The sequence below is a fragment of the Centroberyx affinis genome, unplaced genomic scaffold (assembly GCF_046629955.1).
Source record: "Centroberyx affinis isolate AG114_WGS23_722 - 3 ecotype Tasmania unplaced genomic scaffold, CSIRO-AGI_Caff_v1 ptg005859l_1, whole genome shotgun sequence".
Classification (NCBI taxonomy): Eukaryota; Metazoa; Chordata; class Actinopteri; order Beryciformes; family Berycidae; genus Centroberyx; species Centroberyx affinis.
In genome coordinates this window covers 69,544-89,340 of record NW_027282971.1, presented here as the reverse complement: position 1 = coordinate 89,340, position 19,797 = coordinate 69,544, and the positions used below count along the sequence as shown (strand labels likewise).

The 19,797-nt window shown below is 40.0% G+C and overlaps 1 protein-coding gene across 1 annotated transcript; it reads left to right on the top strand.

Moving 5' to 3' along the window:
- Positions 1–2,667: 2,667 nt before the first annotated feature.
- gkup (glucuronokinase with putative uridyl pyrophosphorylase) lies at positions 2,668–19,561 on the top strand. The gene is made up of 23 exons (XM_071547378.1): positions 2,668–2,809; positions 4,309–4,415; positions 4,538–4,582; positions 5,266–5,419; positions 5,566–5,637; positions 7,844–7,932; positions 8,044–8,200; positions 9,158–9,235; positions 10,260–10,351; positions 11,805–11,910; positions 12,008–12,087; positions 12,176–12,244; positions 13,588–13,648; positions 13,742–13,758; positions 13,853–13,910; positions 14,433–14,525; positions 14,623–14,683; positions 15,665–15,778; positions 16,415–16,472; positions 17,449–17,517; positions 17,602–17,665; positions 17,758–17,829; positions 19,023–19,561. The coding sequence occupies exons 1-23, from the start codon at positions 2,753–2,755 to the stop codon at positions 19,098–19,100; spliced, it is 1,851 nt and encodes a 616-aa protein (XP_071403479.1). The 5' UTR covers positions 2,668–2,752; the 3' UTR covers positions 19,101–19,561.
- Positions 19,562–19,797: the final 236 nt, after the last annotated feature.

Sequence of the window (19,797 nt, the reverse complement as noted above, 5' to 3'; positions counted from 1 at the left end):
TAGACAGAATTTTCATTTTTGGGCGAACTATTCCTTTAAGTCCTTTGCCTGATGAAGACAACCCAATCATAATGACATTTTGGACTTGAAACAAGGAAAAAAAAGCGTTGAACTTTCTAGCTTGAAAAGCCAGAAATCAGTTTTTTTGACGCCCTCATGGAATGCCTCCTTCAACAAACTTACAACGATCATTCCATCAACATTCAATAAGCTCTAAAACAAGCTGTACGAACAACTTTTCATGTACATGTTTTCTTTTTTTTCTTAACCTTTTCAGTACTGTGCTTTGCTGTATCAAATGCACTCATGTTGAAGTCTCCAAGATATTTTATTCACTCTTTGACTTGTTTGCATCTTTATTATCTCTATTTCAATTCGACCAGATGATACGAATTATGTCATCCAGTTAATAGCTCAGCTCTTTTTGCTTTGTATTTTTGTACGTCTTTCCATTAAGCCTAACTGGAGACAAGGACAATTGCATTGCAACAATGTAACTAACTAAATGAAAAGGAGTTGGTAAGCATTGCATTGTAGCTAGCCTATGTATGTCTTTATAAAAATAAAATAAAAAAACAAATCATATACTGTATGTCATAATTTGCGTTGATTTGCGTGACGTTGGGGACGACTCTCGCTCATGTCATCACTCAAGGAATAGGAATTATTTGGTGTAAGTTTGATGTTTAAGAATTTCTTTGTATATTTTTGGCATAAGACATCTTGCAGAGGAACAATTGTGCCTCTGAAATTGGTAAAATAGAATGAAAATGATAAGAAAATAAGAAAGTAGACAGCCTTCCAAGTTCCCTGGAATAAGTTTGCCTAGAATTTATAACCTCCTCCTCTCCTCGTCTCCTCTCCTTGTCTCCTGTCCTCTCCTCTCCTCTCTCCTTTCCTTGTCTCCTCTCTCCTCTCCTTGTCTCCTCTCCTCCTCTCCTTGTCTCCTCCTCTTCTCTCCTCTCCTTGTCTCCTCTCCTCTCTCCTCTCCTTGTCTCCTCTCCTCCTGTCCTCTCCTCTCCTTGTCTCCTCTCCTCCTCTCCTCTCCTCTCCTCTCCTCCCCTCACCTTGTCTCGTCTCGTCTCCTCTCTTCTCCTTGTCTCCTCTCCTCTCTCCTCTTCTCTCCTTGTCTCCTCTCCTCTCCTTGTCTCCTCTCTCCTCTCCTCTCTCGTCTCCTCTCCTTGTCTTCTCTCTCCTCTCCTCCTCTCTCCTTGTCTCCTCTCCTCCTCTCCTCTCCTTGTCTCTCTCCTCTCCTCTCCTCTCCTCTCCTCTCCTCTCCTTTCCTTGTCTCCTCTCCTCTCCTCTCCTTTCCTTGTCTCCTCTCCTCTCCGTTCCTTGTCTCCTCTCTCCTCTCCTCCTCTCTCCTTGTCTCCTCTCCTCCTCTCCTCTCCTTGTCTCTCTCCTCTCCTCTCCTCTCCTCTCCTCTCCTCTCCTCTCCTCTCCTCTCCTCTCCTCTCCTCTCCTCTCCTTTCCTTGTCTCCTCTCCTCTCCTCTCCTTTCCTTGTCTCCTCTCCTCTCCTTTCCTTGTCTCCTCTCTCCTCTCCTCCTCTCTCCTTGTCTCCTCTCCTCCTCTCCTCTCCTTGTCTCCTCTCCTCTTCTCTCCTCTCCTCTCATCCATGGTGGGACACACAAACACACAAACCGCTCTCCAATTATAGTAGTGGGATGTTTGAGGATTCCTTTGTATGTGGCATCTTGCATAGGCCTATTGATATATACTGTGTAAAGACATTTTGCAAGAAACAGCAAGTCTTTGAATTTCCCACATATTCCTCCTTGAATGCAATGTTTATTTTCACCTCTGTACTTTGTATTACTCAATTTTGTATTACTCATTTTTTTTAAACATGTTCGGCAAATAGTAGTTTTATTTTGAAGGTTATGACCGGAAGTGACATTTTTTCTCATCTCTGGCTGGCTGGCTAGCTAGCTGAAATAAGAATAAGACTTCCGGTGCGATTTTTTCAGAATAAGGTCGTAATTTTAGAATTCCACAACACTCAAATGTTGACTTAAAAAACGTCTTTTTGCACACTAAAACAAATAATTAAGCAACAAAGTGCAACTATACAATATGTACAATGTTTTTCCATGATAAGAATTGTTGTAATCATTTAGTTGATGGTTCCCCTCTACATTTAAATTTTTGGACTACATAGGCTACACAGATTAAACACTACACAGGTCACCTTTGATTGTAAGTGCACAAGTCAAAACTGTACAGTGTCTACTTTATTCTACAAATGTCACAGTGTTAGTATGGCTGATTTTGAGGGCCTGCCATGACTTTTTTTTAAACAGCATGGACCTAAATGTTAGTGTGCAGTGAAAGTGTTTTGACATGTAACTTGTGCACTTACAATGAAAGTTAAACTGTACAGTGTCCAATTTAGTCAGAAAATGTCAGAAAGTGTAATATATGCAGCGTTTATAGTTAAAAATGGCGCATATTATGGCACTTTTGTATTATTATTTTTATATCAAACATTAATATTGGTGCTCACTTAGTGAATTTGAAGATGAAATACAAAGTAAGTGGTTTAAAACAGTTATACGTTTAAAATCTCGCGCTTTTATTTTGAAGGCTAAACCCCCAAACCGGAAGTGTTATTTTCTGTTAAACTGTGTGTCAAAGGAGGTTTTCTCTAGTTGGCTAGATAATAGTTTGATACTGGTCTCTCAAGCCCTGGAAGTATTTTTTATGCACCCGTGCAGTCCGTTTTATTGATTGAAAGGCTCATACGTCTTACCAATGATCTGTATACTACTGGTGGCCGGTCACGGAACCGTTTTAGAGACACAAATAAAGGTAAGTTGTTTTAGACGTGGCGGCAGAAACCAGGTATAATCTGGTGCAAAGTTCGCATAGCGGTGTAGCGGTCACAGTACATTACACCTCACACCGAACTCTGTTGAAAATCTGGCAGTTAAACTCAGCCTCGCTAATCTGCAAATGTACATAGATTGTAGAACAAATTTAAGACCTTCTCAGAATTATGAAGGTCTACTGCTACAGCCGGCATACATCTGATCTAACAAGCAGCACTTTATATCAATAAAATTATCATTTTTAGTATTGGGTCACACCGTTCGTTACCGCCCTCCACCATGTTTGGTGGAAGAAAACATTCAGAGGTGAACCGATGCTTAAAATTGACTTTTTATTAAAATAATGCTGGTTGGTGGATTATATTTATGCCGAATTAACAAGGGGAACGTTATGATTGAGAAAATACATTAAGTAATGTTTCAAGAGGTATGAATGTGTACCGATAAGCAAGGTAAACATTAAAGTGGGAGTTTCTTTAAGAGTTTGGCGTAACGCTCTCACGGCTGAGAACACTTAAGAGTCTCAAGTGTGACTTAAATTTCCATAACGTAATACGCATAGTTCAGTAGCTCTATTAGGCATTAATTGCAACATGCTATATGACCGCTATATGAACCTATGATAAATGTACATGTAAAGCATGAATCAGTGAGAATGCACTAATGCACTACTATAAAAAGTCTATAAACGTTATGTTACAAATTACCTACATTGTAGGCAGAGGTGGAAAGTAACTAAGCAGCTACATTTACTCGAATACTGTACTTAAGTACAGTTTTGATGTACTTGTACTTTACTTAAGTATTACCATTTTATGCTACTTTATACTTCTACTCCACTACATTTCAGAGGGAAATATTATACTTTTTACTCCTCTACCTTTATTTGATAACTTAAGTTACTAGTTACTTTGCAGATTCAGATTATTAATACAAAATATAATCAACTAATAAATTGTGATGTATTATTATAGATTACTGTAAGCTACCCAGCAGTATATAAAGTAGTGGAAATCAGCCCCACCTTTTCCAGCTGCAACATTAAAGTGATGCTTACACATTAATGCATCAATAATTATAATTCAATAATATAATATATAATGTATTATTCTGAAATGGGCCATTCTGCATAATGAGTACTTTTACTTTTGTTGCTTTAAGTACATTTTGATGCTAATACTTTTGTACTTTTACTTAAGTAACATTTTGAATGCAGGACTTTTACTTGTAACAGAGTATTTTTATACTGTGGTATTTCTACTTCTTTACTTAAAGATCTGAGTACTTCTTCCACCACTGATTCTTGTAGGCATACAGCAAAAAGCTTTTATGCCAAAATCCAAAGTTATGTTCAAGAACGGCATGTTTGGTGTTGCTGCATAGGAGCATTATTTTTTGTACTGATGGCATGGCATCCCATTCTAATGATTTATAATAACCAGTGTAGCTGTTCTTTCCATCTGTCCTCTCCCACCCCAGAACGATGACACAGGCTTGTACAGCCACCTGACTGGGGTACCAAAGGCCTTGCTTCCTGGCATAGGAGGAAGGAAGATCCTGGACTTCTGGTGGGAAACAGTCAACATGTGCGTTGCCGTGGCGACGGTCCTGAAGACGAGTCTCTGTGTCACCAGAGTCGATTAAAACGTCTGTATAGGTGACACAACGGTTGAATCCTGCTTACTGTATGTCTCTGATTTCTCTCCAGGCGTCAGTTGTTCACAGAAGTCTATCTGGTCACTAATGCAGACAAGTGAGTACAGAAAGAGAGTATCTTCAGTTCTGACCACCGCACTATCCCTGCATTCATTGTTTATATGTTGATTCATCTGTCTCTTATGTTTATTTAAAATATTCTCAGGGTTCCTACGCAGGTCTGGAAAGTCTGGAAAAATAGTAAAAATGAATTTGATCATTTCCGGGTTTTGAATAGTTTGGGAATTTGAAAAAAATGCCTGGAAAAGTATGGAAAATGTTGCGGTTCAGGTCCGATACACACATAATTCTAGCTTTTATGTTGTTGTAGAGCCACTTTGAGTCCACAGTTTTTGTTGATGTGAAGAATAATGTTCAGATAGAGGGACGCTCTTATTACCCAGCCGCTGTCAGCATGCATTATATCAAATACCCACCAAAATCAAATCCAGTCAAGAACATAGGGTCTGGGAAAAATATGGAATTTTAAAATGGAGACCGTGTAGGAACCCTGCCAATCATCTCACATATTGTGATATTTGTCGCTGTGAAGAACAATCTTCATCTATACAGTGATATGACCTAGTTAGCAGGGGCAAGATGTCTATCTGCGTAAATCATATTGAACACCAGACAAAATCTTCAAAACAAATCAAGGTCTGGAAAAAGTATGGAATTTTTTAATTGAAAATGTGTAGGAACCCTGAATCTGCTCTGTTCTCATTCTGTTTCGTCGTGCAGGTATAAGTACTATGAGCGCTGGGCGACGGCCAACGACTTCCCGGTGGAAAACGTGGTGAACGACGGCAGCACCACCTTGGAGGACCGCCTGGGGGCCGTGGCTGACCTGGAGCTGGCCATACGCAGCCGCAAGCTGCAGGACGACATCATGGTGGTACGGTCATCTCACCTGTAGATGGCAGTAGAGAGAGTAGATGTCTGCTCACACGCTACTTCTCATCACGTTGTCTGGGTGTATTTTGTAAGAACCGAGTGAGTGTCTGACACACGATGAGGATGTTTTTTGTTTTCTACGAGCAGATCGCAGGAGACATGCTCTGCGCAGACCAGAACTTTGACATCGCCCAAGTTACCCGCTTCTTCAGGTCGAAGGTGAGTTGTGGGTATTTGACTTACTTACTAACTTACAACCCCATGCTTTAGGCTGGGATGTAAAAGCACAAATTGCCAACACACATACCTAATGGGCATACAGATACTCATATCCAATTGAGATAGAGCCATCCAATGCATTGTGTCCATGGGATATTCTGTGGGTTGATCCGCTCATTTGTTCGTCTTAAACACCAATATCTCAAACCAGGGCTGTAGTACTCGAGACCGATTTTTGACGGTCTTGGCCTCGTCTCGGACTCGTAGTTAATATGACTCGGACTTGAATCGGTCTCGGGAGTGAATATGACTCGGTCTTGAATCGGTCTCGGATGAATTAACGTCACATAATATTATTGTTTTTTTTATAATTCTCTTCTAAGAAAGTGACCAGCAGCGAATGATACAATTTTCACAGTTGATAAAGTTATGCGCCCACCGAAAGGTTTAGTGACTGCTGATTGGTGATATGACAACTACCCAACCAATGACTTCGTTTTGATTAAAAAAAAAAAAAACTCACCATGTCCATATGTAACGTTACTCCTGCTCTCGCTCTGTCTTTCTCTGTCTTTTTTCCTTCGTCTTCGCCTTCTTAAATTACAGGTAAGAATATTTTCAGTCAAGCAGTGCTGAGAGCAGCATGTGGTTGTGGAGCAGTAAGAAAAAGTAGGTGAAATAGATTAATCCACTTCTAGTTAAGTAAAGGTGCAACTACTGTATGTTATGAACATAAACAAGATGCCTACAATTAACTTTGTCCTCAAAACATGCTAATTTTGTTGAAATGTCTTTAGAAACCTCCCTTCTATTTTTGGCAATAAACAAAAATATGCTATTTTAGTCAATAAATACAATGGTAGCCGAGTTGGACTCGTAGTTTTGCGGTTTTGGTCTCGACTCGGTCTCGACCCCCCTCAGTCTTGGTCTCGACGACTTGGTCTCGACCCCCCTCGGTCTTGGTCTCGACGACTCGGTCTCGACCCCCCTCGGTCTTGGCCTCGACTCGGTCTCGACCCTCTCAACTCCCCCTCGGTCTTGGTCTTGACTCAGTCTCGACCCTCTCAACTCCTCCCCGGTCTTGGTCTCGACTCGGTCTCAACCCCCCCTCGGTCTTGGTCTCGACTCGGTCTCAACCCTCTCACCTCCCCCCCCGGTCTTGGTCTTCACTCGCTCTCGACTCCCCTCGGTCTTGGTCTCGACTCGGTCTCGACCCCCCTCGGTCTTGGTCTTGAATCAGACTCGATTCACCAGTGACTTGATCTGGACTTGGACTCGACCAAGGCGGTCTCGACTACAGCCCGATCTCAAACACCGCTGATGGGATTTTGATGGAACATGGGGGGAATGATGCATCTCACCACTGTGTTGTGGCATTTTCAAAATTACACTGTACAAAACTACACAATTGGAGGTCAAAATTCCATAACCAGTCACATCTCCCACAACACAAGTTGGAATGACATGTAATTTGGAGCACATATCCAGCTATCCTTGATCTACAATTTTGTCTCCAGGACCATCAATGTACACAATATTAGATTTTGCACCATTTGAGTTTTTCATTTATTTACTGATTGGCCCAAGGGGGTGACTGCATCATTTGTGCACTCACCCAATATGGGTCCACACATTGACAGTGCAAATGGTACTACAAAATGTATTTGTCTTGACTTAAAACGTTTGACCTTTTTCATATGTTTACAACTTGTTACTGATTGGCCCAAAGGGGGTGAACGACATGTTTACCGCTGCCGTGTTTTCAATGCTCATGGCCCTTTGGAAGGTTTAGCAGGCTGCCTGTCCTGTGAGCTCTAAATCTGTAAAGGTCAAAACTCCAGCAACACTTGTAGTATATAGAACAACTTTATTGTTAGACCAACATGTTTCGGCTTGTGGCCTTCATCAGGGCCATCATGAAACACATTACAAACAACATTTAAATAGGGTAGCAGAAAAAATTCAAAAAGGTAAAAAAAATAGGCCTGAAAATTGGCCTGAAGCCACATGGCCATATACCCAACCCATCTTTGTAGGTACCCCGTTGGCTGATATGTGTGTGGATGTATATGATTGGTTGTCTTTTATTTTTTTACTGTTTTGAATGTGTTTCATGATGACCCTGATGAAGGCCACAAGCCCATCTGTAGCCATCAGAGCTTTTGTTGTCCTGCACTAGCCCAGCCTTTTTGTGTCTGTGATACAGCCTGGAGAACTGGTCATATATTATGAGCTGGAGGAAGGGGAGAAGAGCAGCTCCAGGGGCATCGTGGAGGTCTGCCCTGACACCCATAGGTGAGAGCAGACGGGTCAGCATTTCTTTCTCAGAAGTTCACTGACCTGTGTTTTGTAAATGGCACTCCTTTTTGCAGATTGACTGTAATCGATTTCGGTTTTGTGTTTCAGGATAACTCGCTTCTTGGAGAAACCCCAGGAAGGGTTGATGGCGTCGCGGCTGGCCAGCGTTGTGTTCTACTGCCTCCAGAGGAACACACTGCCCTACCTGTCCCAGTTCCTCAGTCTGCAGCCGCAAGCTAAAGACCGGAGCTTCGGACGATTCTGGGTTCGTAAGTGATCTTACAGCAATCTTTGCACGTTTCCCACTAAGCAAAAGACGTGATTTTAACGTCGCGTCTATGCTTTAGCTCTCATATAGCCCAGGATCATTACGGCTATGTATAGACCTATTTTAGACCAATACATTATTACAATGAATAAACATCTGTAAATACCAAAAATATGCACCAGAGAAGTCCCATAGACTAGCCTACAAGATAATTATCTGAGCACAAGAAGTAATTTCAACATTGCGTCTATGCGTAGCTCTCATATAGTCCAGGATAATTTTGTCTATGTACAGACATCTAATAAACTTTCACTTTTCAACCCCATGGCTATGGCCATTTAGACGTGTTTTAAACGTCTAATCAATGTAAAATTGCTCGGTGGGTTTAGTTAGTCGTTCCGATACCAATACCAGTATCGGAAATGCCTCTGATACAGCCCAAAATGCTGGATCGGGTATCGGCGAGTACGCGAGAAGAATTCAGCATTTTAAAAAAAAAATGCTGAATCAGACAAGTATGTAGAAAAGCCATTCCTGTGTATTGTGATTTATATTTAATTCAATAATTGTAATTTCAGCAAAAATTTTACTATTATTTGTTATCATACCATGCAGGATGTTATTACCTCTCATGTTATTTACTCTCACATAACAGCATCAAACCGCTTATATAAATAGACTCAATTTCTCAGGAAAAAGTGGAGCAACAACTGGTGACTAACTAGATATTATTATTTGGTCAGTGTGATAAATAATTAGATTGAATAAATATGCCCTCCAAATAGATTTCTAGTAATATTTGCTTGATCTTTGCTCTTCATTGTAATGGTAAAAACATAGATCTAATTTGGCTAGTTATGGCGAGTCCCACGCCTTGCCATAACCCAAATGACGCCAGTGCATTATCACAAATGTTATTAAAGCATCAAACATGTATCCCTCCTTCCTCTCCAGGAGTGGCTTATCAATGAGAAGCAGCTTCATGTGTTTGGGATGAAGCTGCCTACTGGCTTCCAACTCATTGGACAAGTGGTTTGTACCTTTACCTCACGTTTTCTATTTTTCATTTTGCACTTTGTACGATAGTTTGCTTACACAGTGAATTAATATCATTCACATTTTAACCCCTTGTACCCTGACTTTACCCTTAAATTTCCCCTTAAGCAGCTTCAAAGTTAGAAAAAAAAATTCCTAACTGGACAACAATGTCACGTCCATATTCTGTATCTGCTCGGTCCAACTCTTTCTTGAAGCTCTAGCTGCTTATATTGAATGAAATATTAAAATACAAGACACCATGTTTTTATGGCTGCACCACCCTGTAATTCAGCATGACACATTTGGTGTCTTTGGAAAAATTGTTATCTTGACTAGAATTGAAAGTGCGTTGTGCACTATGTTAAAGCTGCTCTAGGCCAGTGGTTCTCAACGTGGGGTCCGGGGACCACCAGGGGTCCTTGAGGGCATTCCAGGGGGTCCCCAGCAAATTGATGAATTGTTAAACTTCATTATTTCATTTATAAGAACAATTATAGAATGTAGATGAACGACTATTTTGATCATAGTTTCACTGTTATCTCTCTACCTGCAATTCAGATAGTCTTGAAATTCTGGACAAAATCATATTTAACAATAAATAATATTCTCAGATTTGGGTCCAAGAGAGAAAATCTCATCAAATGGGGGGTCCATGGCCCTAATGTAGATTAAATTAGGGGTCCTTGATATGAAAAAGGTTGAGAATCAGTGCTCTAGGCAACTAACCACGCACTTGGACCTAATGTCTTGTTCTTCTGCTCAAAATGTCCCATATCAATTCAGGTTAAGGTCTTCCCATAGACAGCCAGTGTAGTTTTGATCAGTTATAGAGTAAATATGTGATCAAACTGCATCACATCCGTCATATCGGACGTGGACTGATCGGTATCTGATCTTTCATAAAAGTTCAATATCGGCCGAATATATTTGCATACTGACATATCTGTCTAGCCTTATTCCAAACTTGGTATTGTGCATAAATAAATAAATGGCAACTGGTTTCCTCTTGACATCTCAGGGCCTGTCAGACTACACCAAGTGGCTCACTCACTACTCCGCCAAGCAACAAGACAATCCTGCTAATCCAATCACCTGTCGGTCATATGCCAGGTAAGAAACCCTAACCCTGCACACTGTAACACTCCACTTTTAAAGTTAGTGAAGCTTATTGTGCATGTTCCATTCATCATATTACAGTTTTTCACAATTGCTCACACACATTTTCTCAAAACTCTAAACACAAAACACAAAACCACTAACACAAAATACAAAACTCCACAAATCACTGGTAAAATGAAACACTGCATTCAAAACCATTGTATCTCTTTTCAAAATGTCATTTTGCAACAAAGTGACACACACAACCCTCATATGAATACATCTTTCAAACAACCGACTACACACTGATGTGCTCAACGGAAAACACTGTTATGAATATCTCATCAGTAGACTTATGCCTTTTGCATGTTCAGAGGTACACTCATGCACAGCAGCCTGTGGTAAAAGGCTGTTACAGTAATGTATATATACACAAATATAGTAACACACAAATACTTTATTTCAATCACAAATACCGTATTTCAACACTTGGATATTTGTTGGATGTGTGAAGTGTTCTACAGACAAAACACAATGCAGTAGGAGAAAAACAGAAAAAAAAAAAAAAAAAAAGGTTTTCTGTTAAAAAAAAAAAAAAAAAAAAAAAAAATGAAGCTGCATCCTGCCTCATGTTTGTGTCTGACCACAGCACCTCATCACAAGCCATGTTCACACAGACTGGTCGTCTCTCAGTTCTCATCATGTTCCTGGAGCAGAAGATCTAAAAACATGATGTGATTGGCTATGATACAAGAATATTTCTTTTTTTCAATATGAAATGACACATTACTGTAACACTGGCCAACCTTAGTAGCACAGGCCTAGTGATATGTAGGACTACTACTACTACTATTACTATTACTACTACTACTACAGTATACTACAGTATAAAGAACAGCAGCATGGTGTAGACAGGAGGCTACTTGCCTGTTCTCATGTCTGAATGTCTGGATGATGGAAGCAGCAGTGAAGCTCAGGTTGGTCTGGACTCTCTGCCCAGCCTCCCTCATGTTCAACCCATGTGGACCACATGGTGAACCAAAGTGACCCGGATCTCATCTGAGATAACTGTTCTCCTTGCTCTTCTTTTGTCCTCATCCTCCTCTACCTCTAACTCTCACTGCAACATTGTTCTCAAAAACAGGAGAGCTCACCTGTGGCCTTTTTCATAGTGCTAAAGTTCTGATTTCTGAGTGAACAATTCAGATATTATTACATTATTATTATTACATGTGATTTTAGTTTTTGAATGTTGTGCCTAATGTGGAGACCGAGAGAAAACTACACATTACAGTGTGTAGTGTTTTGTAAAAAGTGTGATAGAGAATTGCTTAGGGACTTGATACATGTGTTTCAGGTTTTAGTGATTGTGTCCCAAGTTCCAGTTTTAGTGTGTAAGCAATTGTGAAAAACTAATACATCACATGTCCTTTCTCCTACTGTGAATCTATGTGATCATTCATAGGGTTGGATTAATGGGGAATCCCTCTGATGGATTCAATGGGAAAACACTCGCCATGACCATCTCTAACTTCTGGGCCGAGGTTACTCTGGTGGAGAGCCAGACTTTGGTAACACACACATACACACACACACACACACACTGTAAAACGCCTTCATCAGGGATATATTGTGCAAACCTAATGGGTTATTTTTGTGCTGTTCTAGGTGTTACTCCCTCACCCCCTCAATGACCCTACAGAGTTTGGAAGCTTGCAAGATCTGTTCTGTATCAGCAGGAAGGAAGGGTTTGTACACAACAACTTTGACGTCCTTAAACACCACATGATATTGATAATATTCAGGCTACTTCACATCTCTATGTTCATTTTTTAGGTACCTAGGAGGTCTTCGGTTACTGCAGGCCACCTGTAAGAAGTTCTACCAGTTCTGCTCAAAACAAGGGTGAGATTAGTGACAGTTGCTGTAATTGAGAGAATTGCTTACTGCAATTGATTGGACAAACAACTACAATTTCAACATTTTCCACTGAATTTACCAAATCGCAAGAGACTGCTTTTTTCCCCCTTGCTGGCCTACTGTGTCCACATTTATCAGCATTCATATCACAATTGCAAAAATTTCAAATAAGAATGGAAATATGATTCCCCCCCCCCCCCAATATCCAGGGTATGTTTTCCAATTGAGCAAACAGTAGCTGATGAATATTCTGAAACTACAAACGAGCAGTGTAAGAAAAATCTAATCCAAAGAAAACCGAATAACTGTATTGAAGAGAATTTAACACTTTTTTAAAGCCTGAAATGTAGATATTTGAAGACTTTTTAAGGACTGGTAGCAGTGGTGGAAGAAGTACTCTGATCCTTTACTTAAGTAAAAGTACCAATACAGCAATGTAAAAATACTCCATTACAAGTAAAAGTCCTGCATGAAAAATCCTACTTCAGTAAAAGTACATAAGTATTAGCAGCAAAATGTAGTTAAAGTATTAAAGTAAAAGTAGTGGTTTGGTCCCTCTGACTGATATTATATTATATATGACATCATTAGATTATTAATACTGAAGCATCAGTGTGTAAGCAGCATGTTACTGTTGTAGCTGCTGGAGGTGGAGCTAGTTTGAACTACTTTATATACAGTTAGCTAGTTTAGTCCAGTGGTTCCCAACCTAGGGGTCGGGCCCCTCCGAAGGGTCACCGGATAAATCTGAGGGGTCGTGAGATGATTAATGGGAGAGGAAAGAAGAAAAAACAAAGTTCTGATACACAAATCTGTTTTCAGTTTTTGGACTTTTTCTCTAATCTTTGATTTTTGCTGAAATATGGGATCATTTGAACATTTATTGAAATGAAACCATGTGAGGTTTAGAGGGAAAAATCACTATTTGGTGGAGCTGTTAACAACTCATAGACATCTGAAATGTGACCCGACTACACACTGCTTTTTGTAAGACGTCAAAAGCCAAAAAGGTTGGAAACCACTGGTTTCATCTTTAACAATGTGTTGTATTTTAAAAGCTTGTTATATTATCCATTGTGTCAAATCTCCATCTGAAAAGTAACTAAAGCTGTCAGATAAATGTAGTGGAGTAGAAAGTACAATAATTCCCTCTGAAATGTAGTGGAGTGGAAGTATAAAGTGTACTGTAAGTGTACTGTAAATGTACTTAGTTGCTTTCCACCACTGACTGGTAGATACCTCGATATTGTGCAGTTCTACTTGACAAGACATTAACATTTCTTCTCATGTCAACACTCATTCAAGTCTCTGTCTATTTCTCATTGCAGCATTGCCTTGACAAAGCAGAACTTCACACTCAAGTACGACACCAACGTTCCTCGGCAAGTGGTGAGGATCCATGCAGATATCAGTCTAAAGGTTATTCTCTAACCATGAAATAAGTTACTTAATGTTTGTCTTTCTCTCTCTGTTTTTCCCAAGGGTCTTGCTGGAAGCAGGTAAACAATCTAATTAGCATCGCCCCCATCTGCAAGATATTTTTTACACCCTTCCATAATTTGCTTGTTTTTTTACTCCTTATGTCTTTTACAGTGCGATCGTCTCAGCTACCCTGAAGTGTCTTATGAAATTCTACAACATCACGGACAGCGTAAGGAAGTTTTTTTTTTTTGCTATTTGTGTTTCTCAAAAGTAAGACCGCATCTCAGCAGCCCCAAGCCCCATCGCTTCCTGCCACAAAGAGGAAAGCTGCATCTTCAGTCAAAAGTTTTCTCTTTTTTTTTTTTTTTTTTTTTAATTACAGGCAAATAGACATAACATACACAACAATATGATGACATGACAATATATCCTCACAAAACAAAAACAAAAAATAATATTAATAATAATTATTATTAATATTAATATTATTAATGTTAATATTAATATTATCAAAACTTAGTGAAAACTTAGTGAAACTTAGTGAAACTTAAATTAACCCTTAGTGACCCTTATTGTAAAGTGTTACCGTTTTATGTACTATGCTAGGTTTTATGTTTTAGTTTATTTACAGTTACAACTGATAAAAACTGACAAAATTCTAAAAAAAAAAACTGTGCTGCTGTGAAGGTGGCACAAAGAAATCAAACCAAAAGAAAAAAAAGAGGAAAAACAATATTTTTTTATACATCAGGATCTGCCTAAGCCCATCCGAGCCAACTTCATTCTTAACGTGGAGACCGACGAGCTGTTCATCACCGCCGGCCTGCAGGACAGAGTGGTGCAGGTCAGTGACATCATCAACACTAGCCGCACCGGACTGACAGTCGCCGCCGTCCGGGATCCAAGGAAACCAGGAAATGACTGTTGTTTTGCCTTCGCAGGTCTATGAAGGCTTGGTCTACATGGACTTCAGCAAGCAGCTCATGGAAGAGCAGGGCTATGGTATTCCAGTGGATATGATTAGGGTGTGCTTGTATGGGTTTTTGAAGGCTGATTGGAGTGGATTTTGGAATGAAGCTGCCAATACGCAACATTTGTGCTCATATTCATATTCATGTATAAGAAATCCCCCAAATCTGAAGTTGTCAGTGTTTCCCCCTTTTTTATTCTTGTCAGGGTGGAAAAGTCTCTAAAATATTTACATCATAATGACACTAAAACTCTCCACTGAAACCCAGGATGATAATGATGGGAGTGAATCTATGTTCCCAGGGTCCTATGTTCCCAGGGTCCTATGTTCCCCAGATTTATATGGCACATAATGGGAACATGACAAAGGGTCCTATGTTCCCAGGGTCCTATGTTCCCCAGTTCTACATATTTGCTCTCCCAGGGTCCTATGTTCCCAGGGTCCTATGTTTAACCCTAACCCTAACCCTAACTAACCATATTAAGCGAATACAGTTCAGGTTCCCATTATGTGCTATTTAGAGCTGGGGAACATAGGACCTTGGTTACATAGGACCCTGGTAACATAGGACCTTGGGAACATAGGACCCTGGTAACATAGGACCCTTGGGAACATAGGACCCTGGTAACATAGGACCTTGGGAACATAGGACCCTGGTAACATAGGACCCTGGGAACATAGGACCCTTTGTCATGTTCCCATTATGTGCCATATAAATGTGGGGAACATAGGACCCTGGGAACATAGGACCCTTTGTCATGTTCCCATTATGTGCCATATAAATGTGGGGAACATAGGACCCTGGTAATATAGGAATGACTCCATAATGATTACGTGCAACGGATCAATTCAGTGAATTTGTCATCACACAAACTGCATCATATCCAACATGAAGGAAGTAGACGGCACTCACACAGTCTGATGTTTAATAACCCAAAATACTGTTATATTGCACCATAAAAGGCTTTCCCTTTTTAAATGTGTGTGTGTGTGTGTGTGTTTCCCGTCCTCAGGGAACTACGTCTCCATGGACATGAGCAGCCTTCCTCTCTTCTGGCTGGCCTACCTGAGCGACCCCAGCGACTCGGGACGCATCCACAGCAACGTGCGGCAGCGCTGGCTCAGCGGTACGCCTCTGCTTCTCATATGAAACACGACCAGACTTGTTTACTTGACCTGATATTTTGATATATTTATATGTATATAAACAGTACTGTGCAAAAGTCTTAGGCATATGTCAAAGTTTCTGAATATCAAAAATTTACAATAAACAGCAGTCTACTGACACACTAATGCAGAAAACAAATAAACATCTGAAACCAACATATGAAAAATCTAGGGTGCCTTAGACTTTTGCACAGTACTGGACGTATTTTTTTTTTTTTTTTACAACTCTTTTTATTGGGGATTTCTGAGTAAGACATACAGTCGAAAATAGGAAAAATAATTTTCAACGCAGATATAGAGAAAACTTGAAAAATAAAGAAAAAACGGATATACAGAACAGAGATCGTCGGGATTTATATTTGGATACATTTTGCAAAGTTTTTTCTTTGATAAGTGCATTCGGTGTAATACTTAAAACTGCAAGAGCCCATGTCTAGCACAGACTGATCAGGAATGTACCAGTGCCCCAATATATATATTTTTTTTATTTGATCATTTTCATGGCCAAAAGGTATTCAGTGTTTGCCCCAGGAGTCCTGAAAAGAAGGATTTGCTCGTCTCGTGAACTGTTTTCATCCTCATCTGTCTTTCCACAGGAGAGCCCCTGGTGGTCGAAGCCATGAAGACTTTTGCTGAGCTCACTGATCAAGCCAGGTTGGTCTGAGTGGTTTTGGCGCATCTTTACACAACTGCGATAATGTTAAAAAATCACCACAATAGCCGGGTTTCCGTCCGAGAATTTTTTTTTTGCGAATTGTGACATATTGAGCTGGAGAAGCAGAATGGAAATGGCAAAATTAGAAGTTTTCCCAGTGTCATTTTAACACGTAAAAATTTGCTCTGAAATGTCAGTAAAATATCTGTCCTTTGGATTAAAGTGTGAAATGTGGCCTATGGAAGCCCATTTCCACCAGTGTGATGAAAAAAAAACGTCATTATAATGAGAAACTCAAAATAATGACTTAGTATCTCAAAATAATGAGTTAGTATCTCAAAATAATGAGAAACTTTCTCAAAATACTGACTTTGTATCTCAAAATAATGAATTAGTATCTCAAAATAATGAGAAACTTTCTCAAAATAATGAGAAACTTTCTCAAAATAATGAGAAACTTTCTCAAAATAATGACTTAGTATCTCAAAATAATGGCTTAGAAAGTTTCTCATTATTTTGAGATACTAAGTCAAAATATTGAGAAAGTTTCTCATCATTTTGAGATACTAAGGCATTATTTTGAGATACTAACTCATTATTTTGAGATACTAACTCGTTATAATGACTTACAGGACCGTTTTTTTCATCACATTGGCGGAAATGGGCTTCCATAGTGGCCAACATTAGCTGACACTGTAGAACAAGAACAACTTACCCAATACTTATTGAATCTTGAAAGATTCTTTCACTTTTTCTCATGGATGTGTTTTTTTTTTGTTTTTTTTTTAACTTTTAGGAATTCGATTTATTCACTTCAACCCAGCTGATGGAAACACACATAATTTAATTTTTTTGTGAGGTTCCAAATATTTGCTTAAAATTCACTTAACAGTTGGATGGAAACCTCGCTGATCTCATTTTACGTTACATCTCACCAATGAACGTGTAGAGAAGTGAACAAATGTTTCCCTCCAGGACGGCTCTAGAGCAGAGAGACTGGAGTCGGCTGGCCCAGCTGATGGACCAGAACTTTGAGCTGCGGAGGTGAACTCTCTGTTTTTTCTCGCATTCACGTTACGGTTAGACCAACAGCCAAAGCCACCGGTGCGATAACAATATTTCCTCCAGGTCCGTCTACACCGAGGACTGTCTGGGTCCCGGGAATCTCAAGATGGTCCAGCTGGCGAGGCAGGTAGGTGCAGGTCTTGTGTTTACCTTCCTCCGTCTGTGTTTTCTGCGTGTCTTCTGTGTTTGTACTCATACTGTTTCTGCCGCTTCGTGCAGTTTGGCTCGGCCGTGAAGTTACCAGGCAGCGGCGGGGCGGTGGTGGGTCTGTGTCTGGACCAGGAGAGGCTGGTAAGGCTGTCCTACGCTGAACTGGTCACCCTCAGCTGGTCTTCAGTATCTTTAAACCCAGGCCGAGGCCAGCGGGGCCTCATTCACATTCATGCTGGCTTTCCCCTACCTTGTCTACCTCGCTTGTTGCATGTAAAATGTCCAGTTTCTGTGCCTACAAAATTTGTACTCTACTGTAATGGGTGCGATTTAAAACGTACAAAAGTACAATCTTTCTAGAGATATTTCTAGAGACCAGACTCAAGTACTACTGCCCTGCTGGAAAAAGTAATTGTCCCCCACCAAAGGGGGGACTATGGATCGGTCTCCGTCCGTTCGTTTGTTCGTTAGTTAGTTAGTCACACTGTAACGTTGACTTTGTGCCACTAGGGGGCGGCATTGATGAATGGGAACTCAAACAATACAGTTAAAGTTATCATAGGTAACATAATAGTCTACACACGCTACACACTTGGAGACATCAGACTGGGTTGATGTGTTGAAGTGAGAGTCAATGGAGAATTTCTGGGCAAACCTCTAACCACAAGACACTGTAGTTCTTGTACAGTTGTTGGACTGTTGTACTGTTATTGCATCATCACTGCACTGCCACTGTGCTGTCAGTGTTGACTACTTATATCATATTACCACTTACCTACTGTGCAATACCATATATCACTTATCATTTAGCATTTATATTATTCATAACACTCACGCTCCTGGTGTTGTATGTTATATTGTATATTGTATTATAAATTGTATTGTAGTGTACATTGTGTAATGTACGGATTGTATTTATTGCGTATTGTAGTTCTTATATTTTGTACTGTATCGAGTAAAAACAGGACAATTACAGTTACTACATTTCAAGATATAACTTGTAAGCCGAATTCTGAGGAGAGTAGGCAACAGAAATATATGGTCAATCTGTCCTTTCATTGTCCCATACCAAAATGCTTATACAATTTCACTCATATTTCAAGTCCACTCAGCAATCACTGACTGACCCAAGGGTGGAACTACATCACTGGTGGGGGACAACATGTTTACTATTTGTTTCTTGCTGTTGTGAGAGACTTCTTCAACTACACAAATCTTGACTATGCTACAAATTACTAATTAAATTCAGTGGTAGGATGTATGTTTTTTTTTTTTTTTTGCATCTCTCAGCCACCCTCCTGGTGTGTGATGCAGTTTTGTGTTTGGCCCACTAGGTGGAGATGAGGCAGGCTTTCCAGGAGGCGGGCTGCGTCTTCTGCGTTATCGCACCGTACGACCCGTCCGCCAGCTGAATCGGGACACTGACGGGCGCCTCACCATACCTCACCATACCTTCGACTCAGTCCCAACGGGATCCTGCAGTTTGTATTATCATAATGAGAAAAGATCAAGCGGAAATGTGCAGAAATCTAATTTGAAGCCATAATGTGAAGCATTCAGGACCAGTGTTCCCTCGAAGCTGCTTGGTGACATATGACTAATAATTTATCACATTGAGCAAATTCTAATCATGTGGTCATCAGCCATTGTTTTCCGATTTGTCCCCGGAAATTTAGTGGATATAAGCAAGTTTCAAAGTTTTTGTGGCAAATTATGTCAGATGCCGGGACTTCAAATGTATGATCCATAACATTGTAAAAGATAATATAAATAATATTTTTTCTATTCATGTGATATGTTGATTATATAGACTGAATGACATGATCTATGTATACTGTATGTGATTTTTGTACACGAAGTAAACGCAACTTCTACGGCCTTTGGTGTTTTGCCGTATATGCTGTGGTTGTGTAATTCAGTGTCTCATGTCTCACTGTTAGATTAAATTAGATTCAACTTTATTGCCATTGCACAGAGTACAAGTACTGACAACAAAATGCAGTTTAGCATCTAACCAGAAGTGCAAAAGAAGCAGTAAAAGTGCAGTGCAATGTAATGTACATATGTATAATATATAAATAGAATAAGCTGTAAGGGTAATATGAACGT

What these genes read in the sequence shown, in the direction of transcription:
- gkup (XM_071547378.1), top strand. Translation starts at nt 2,753, where the DNA reads ATGATCTGTATACTACTGGTGGCCGGTCACGGAACCGTTTTAGAGACA. An exon ending in TGGTGGAGAGCCAGACTTTG is followed by an intron (nt 11,911 to 12,007) that starts GTAACACACACA and finishes GTGCTGTTCTAG; the next exon opens with GTGTTACTCCCTCACCCCCT. An exon ending in GCGGCAGCGCTGGCTCAGCG is followed by an intron (nt 15,779 to 16,414) that starts GTACGCCTCTGC and finishes GTCTTTCCACAG; the next exon opens with GAGAGCCCCTGGTGGTCGAA.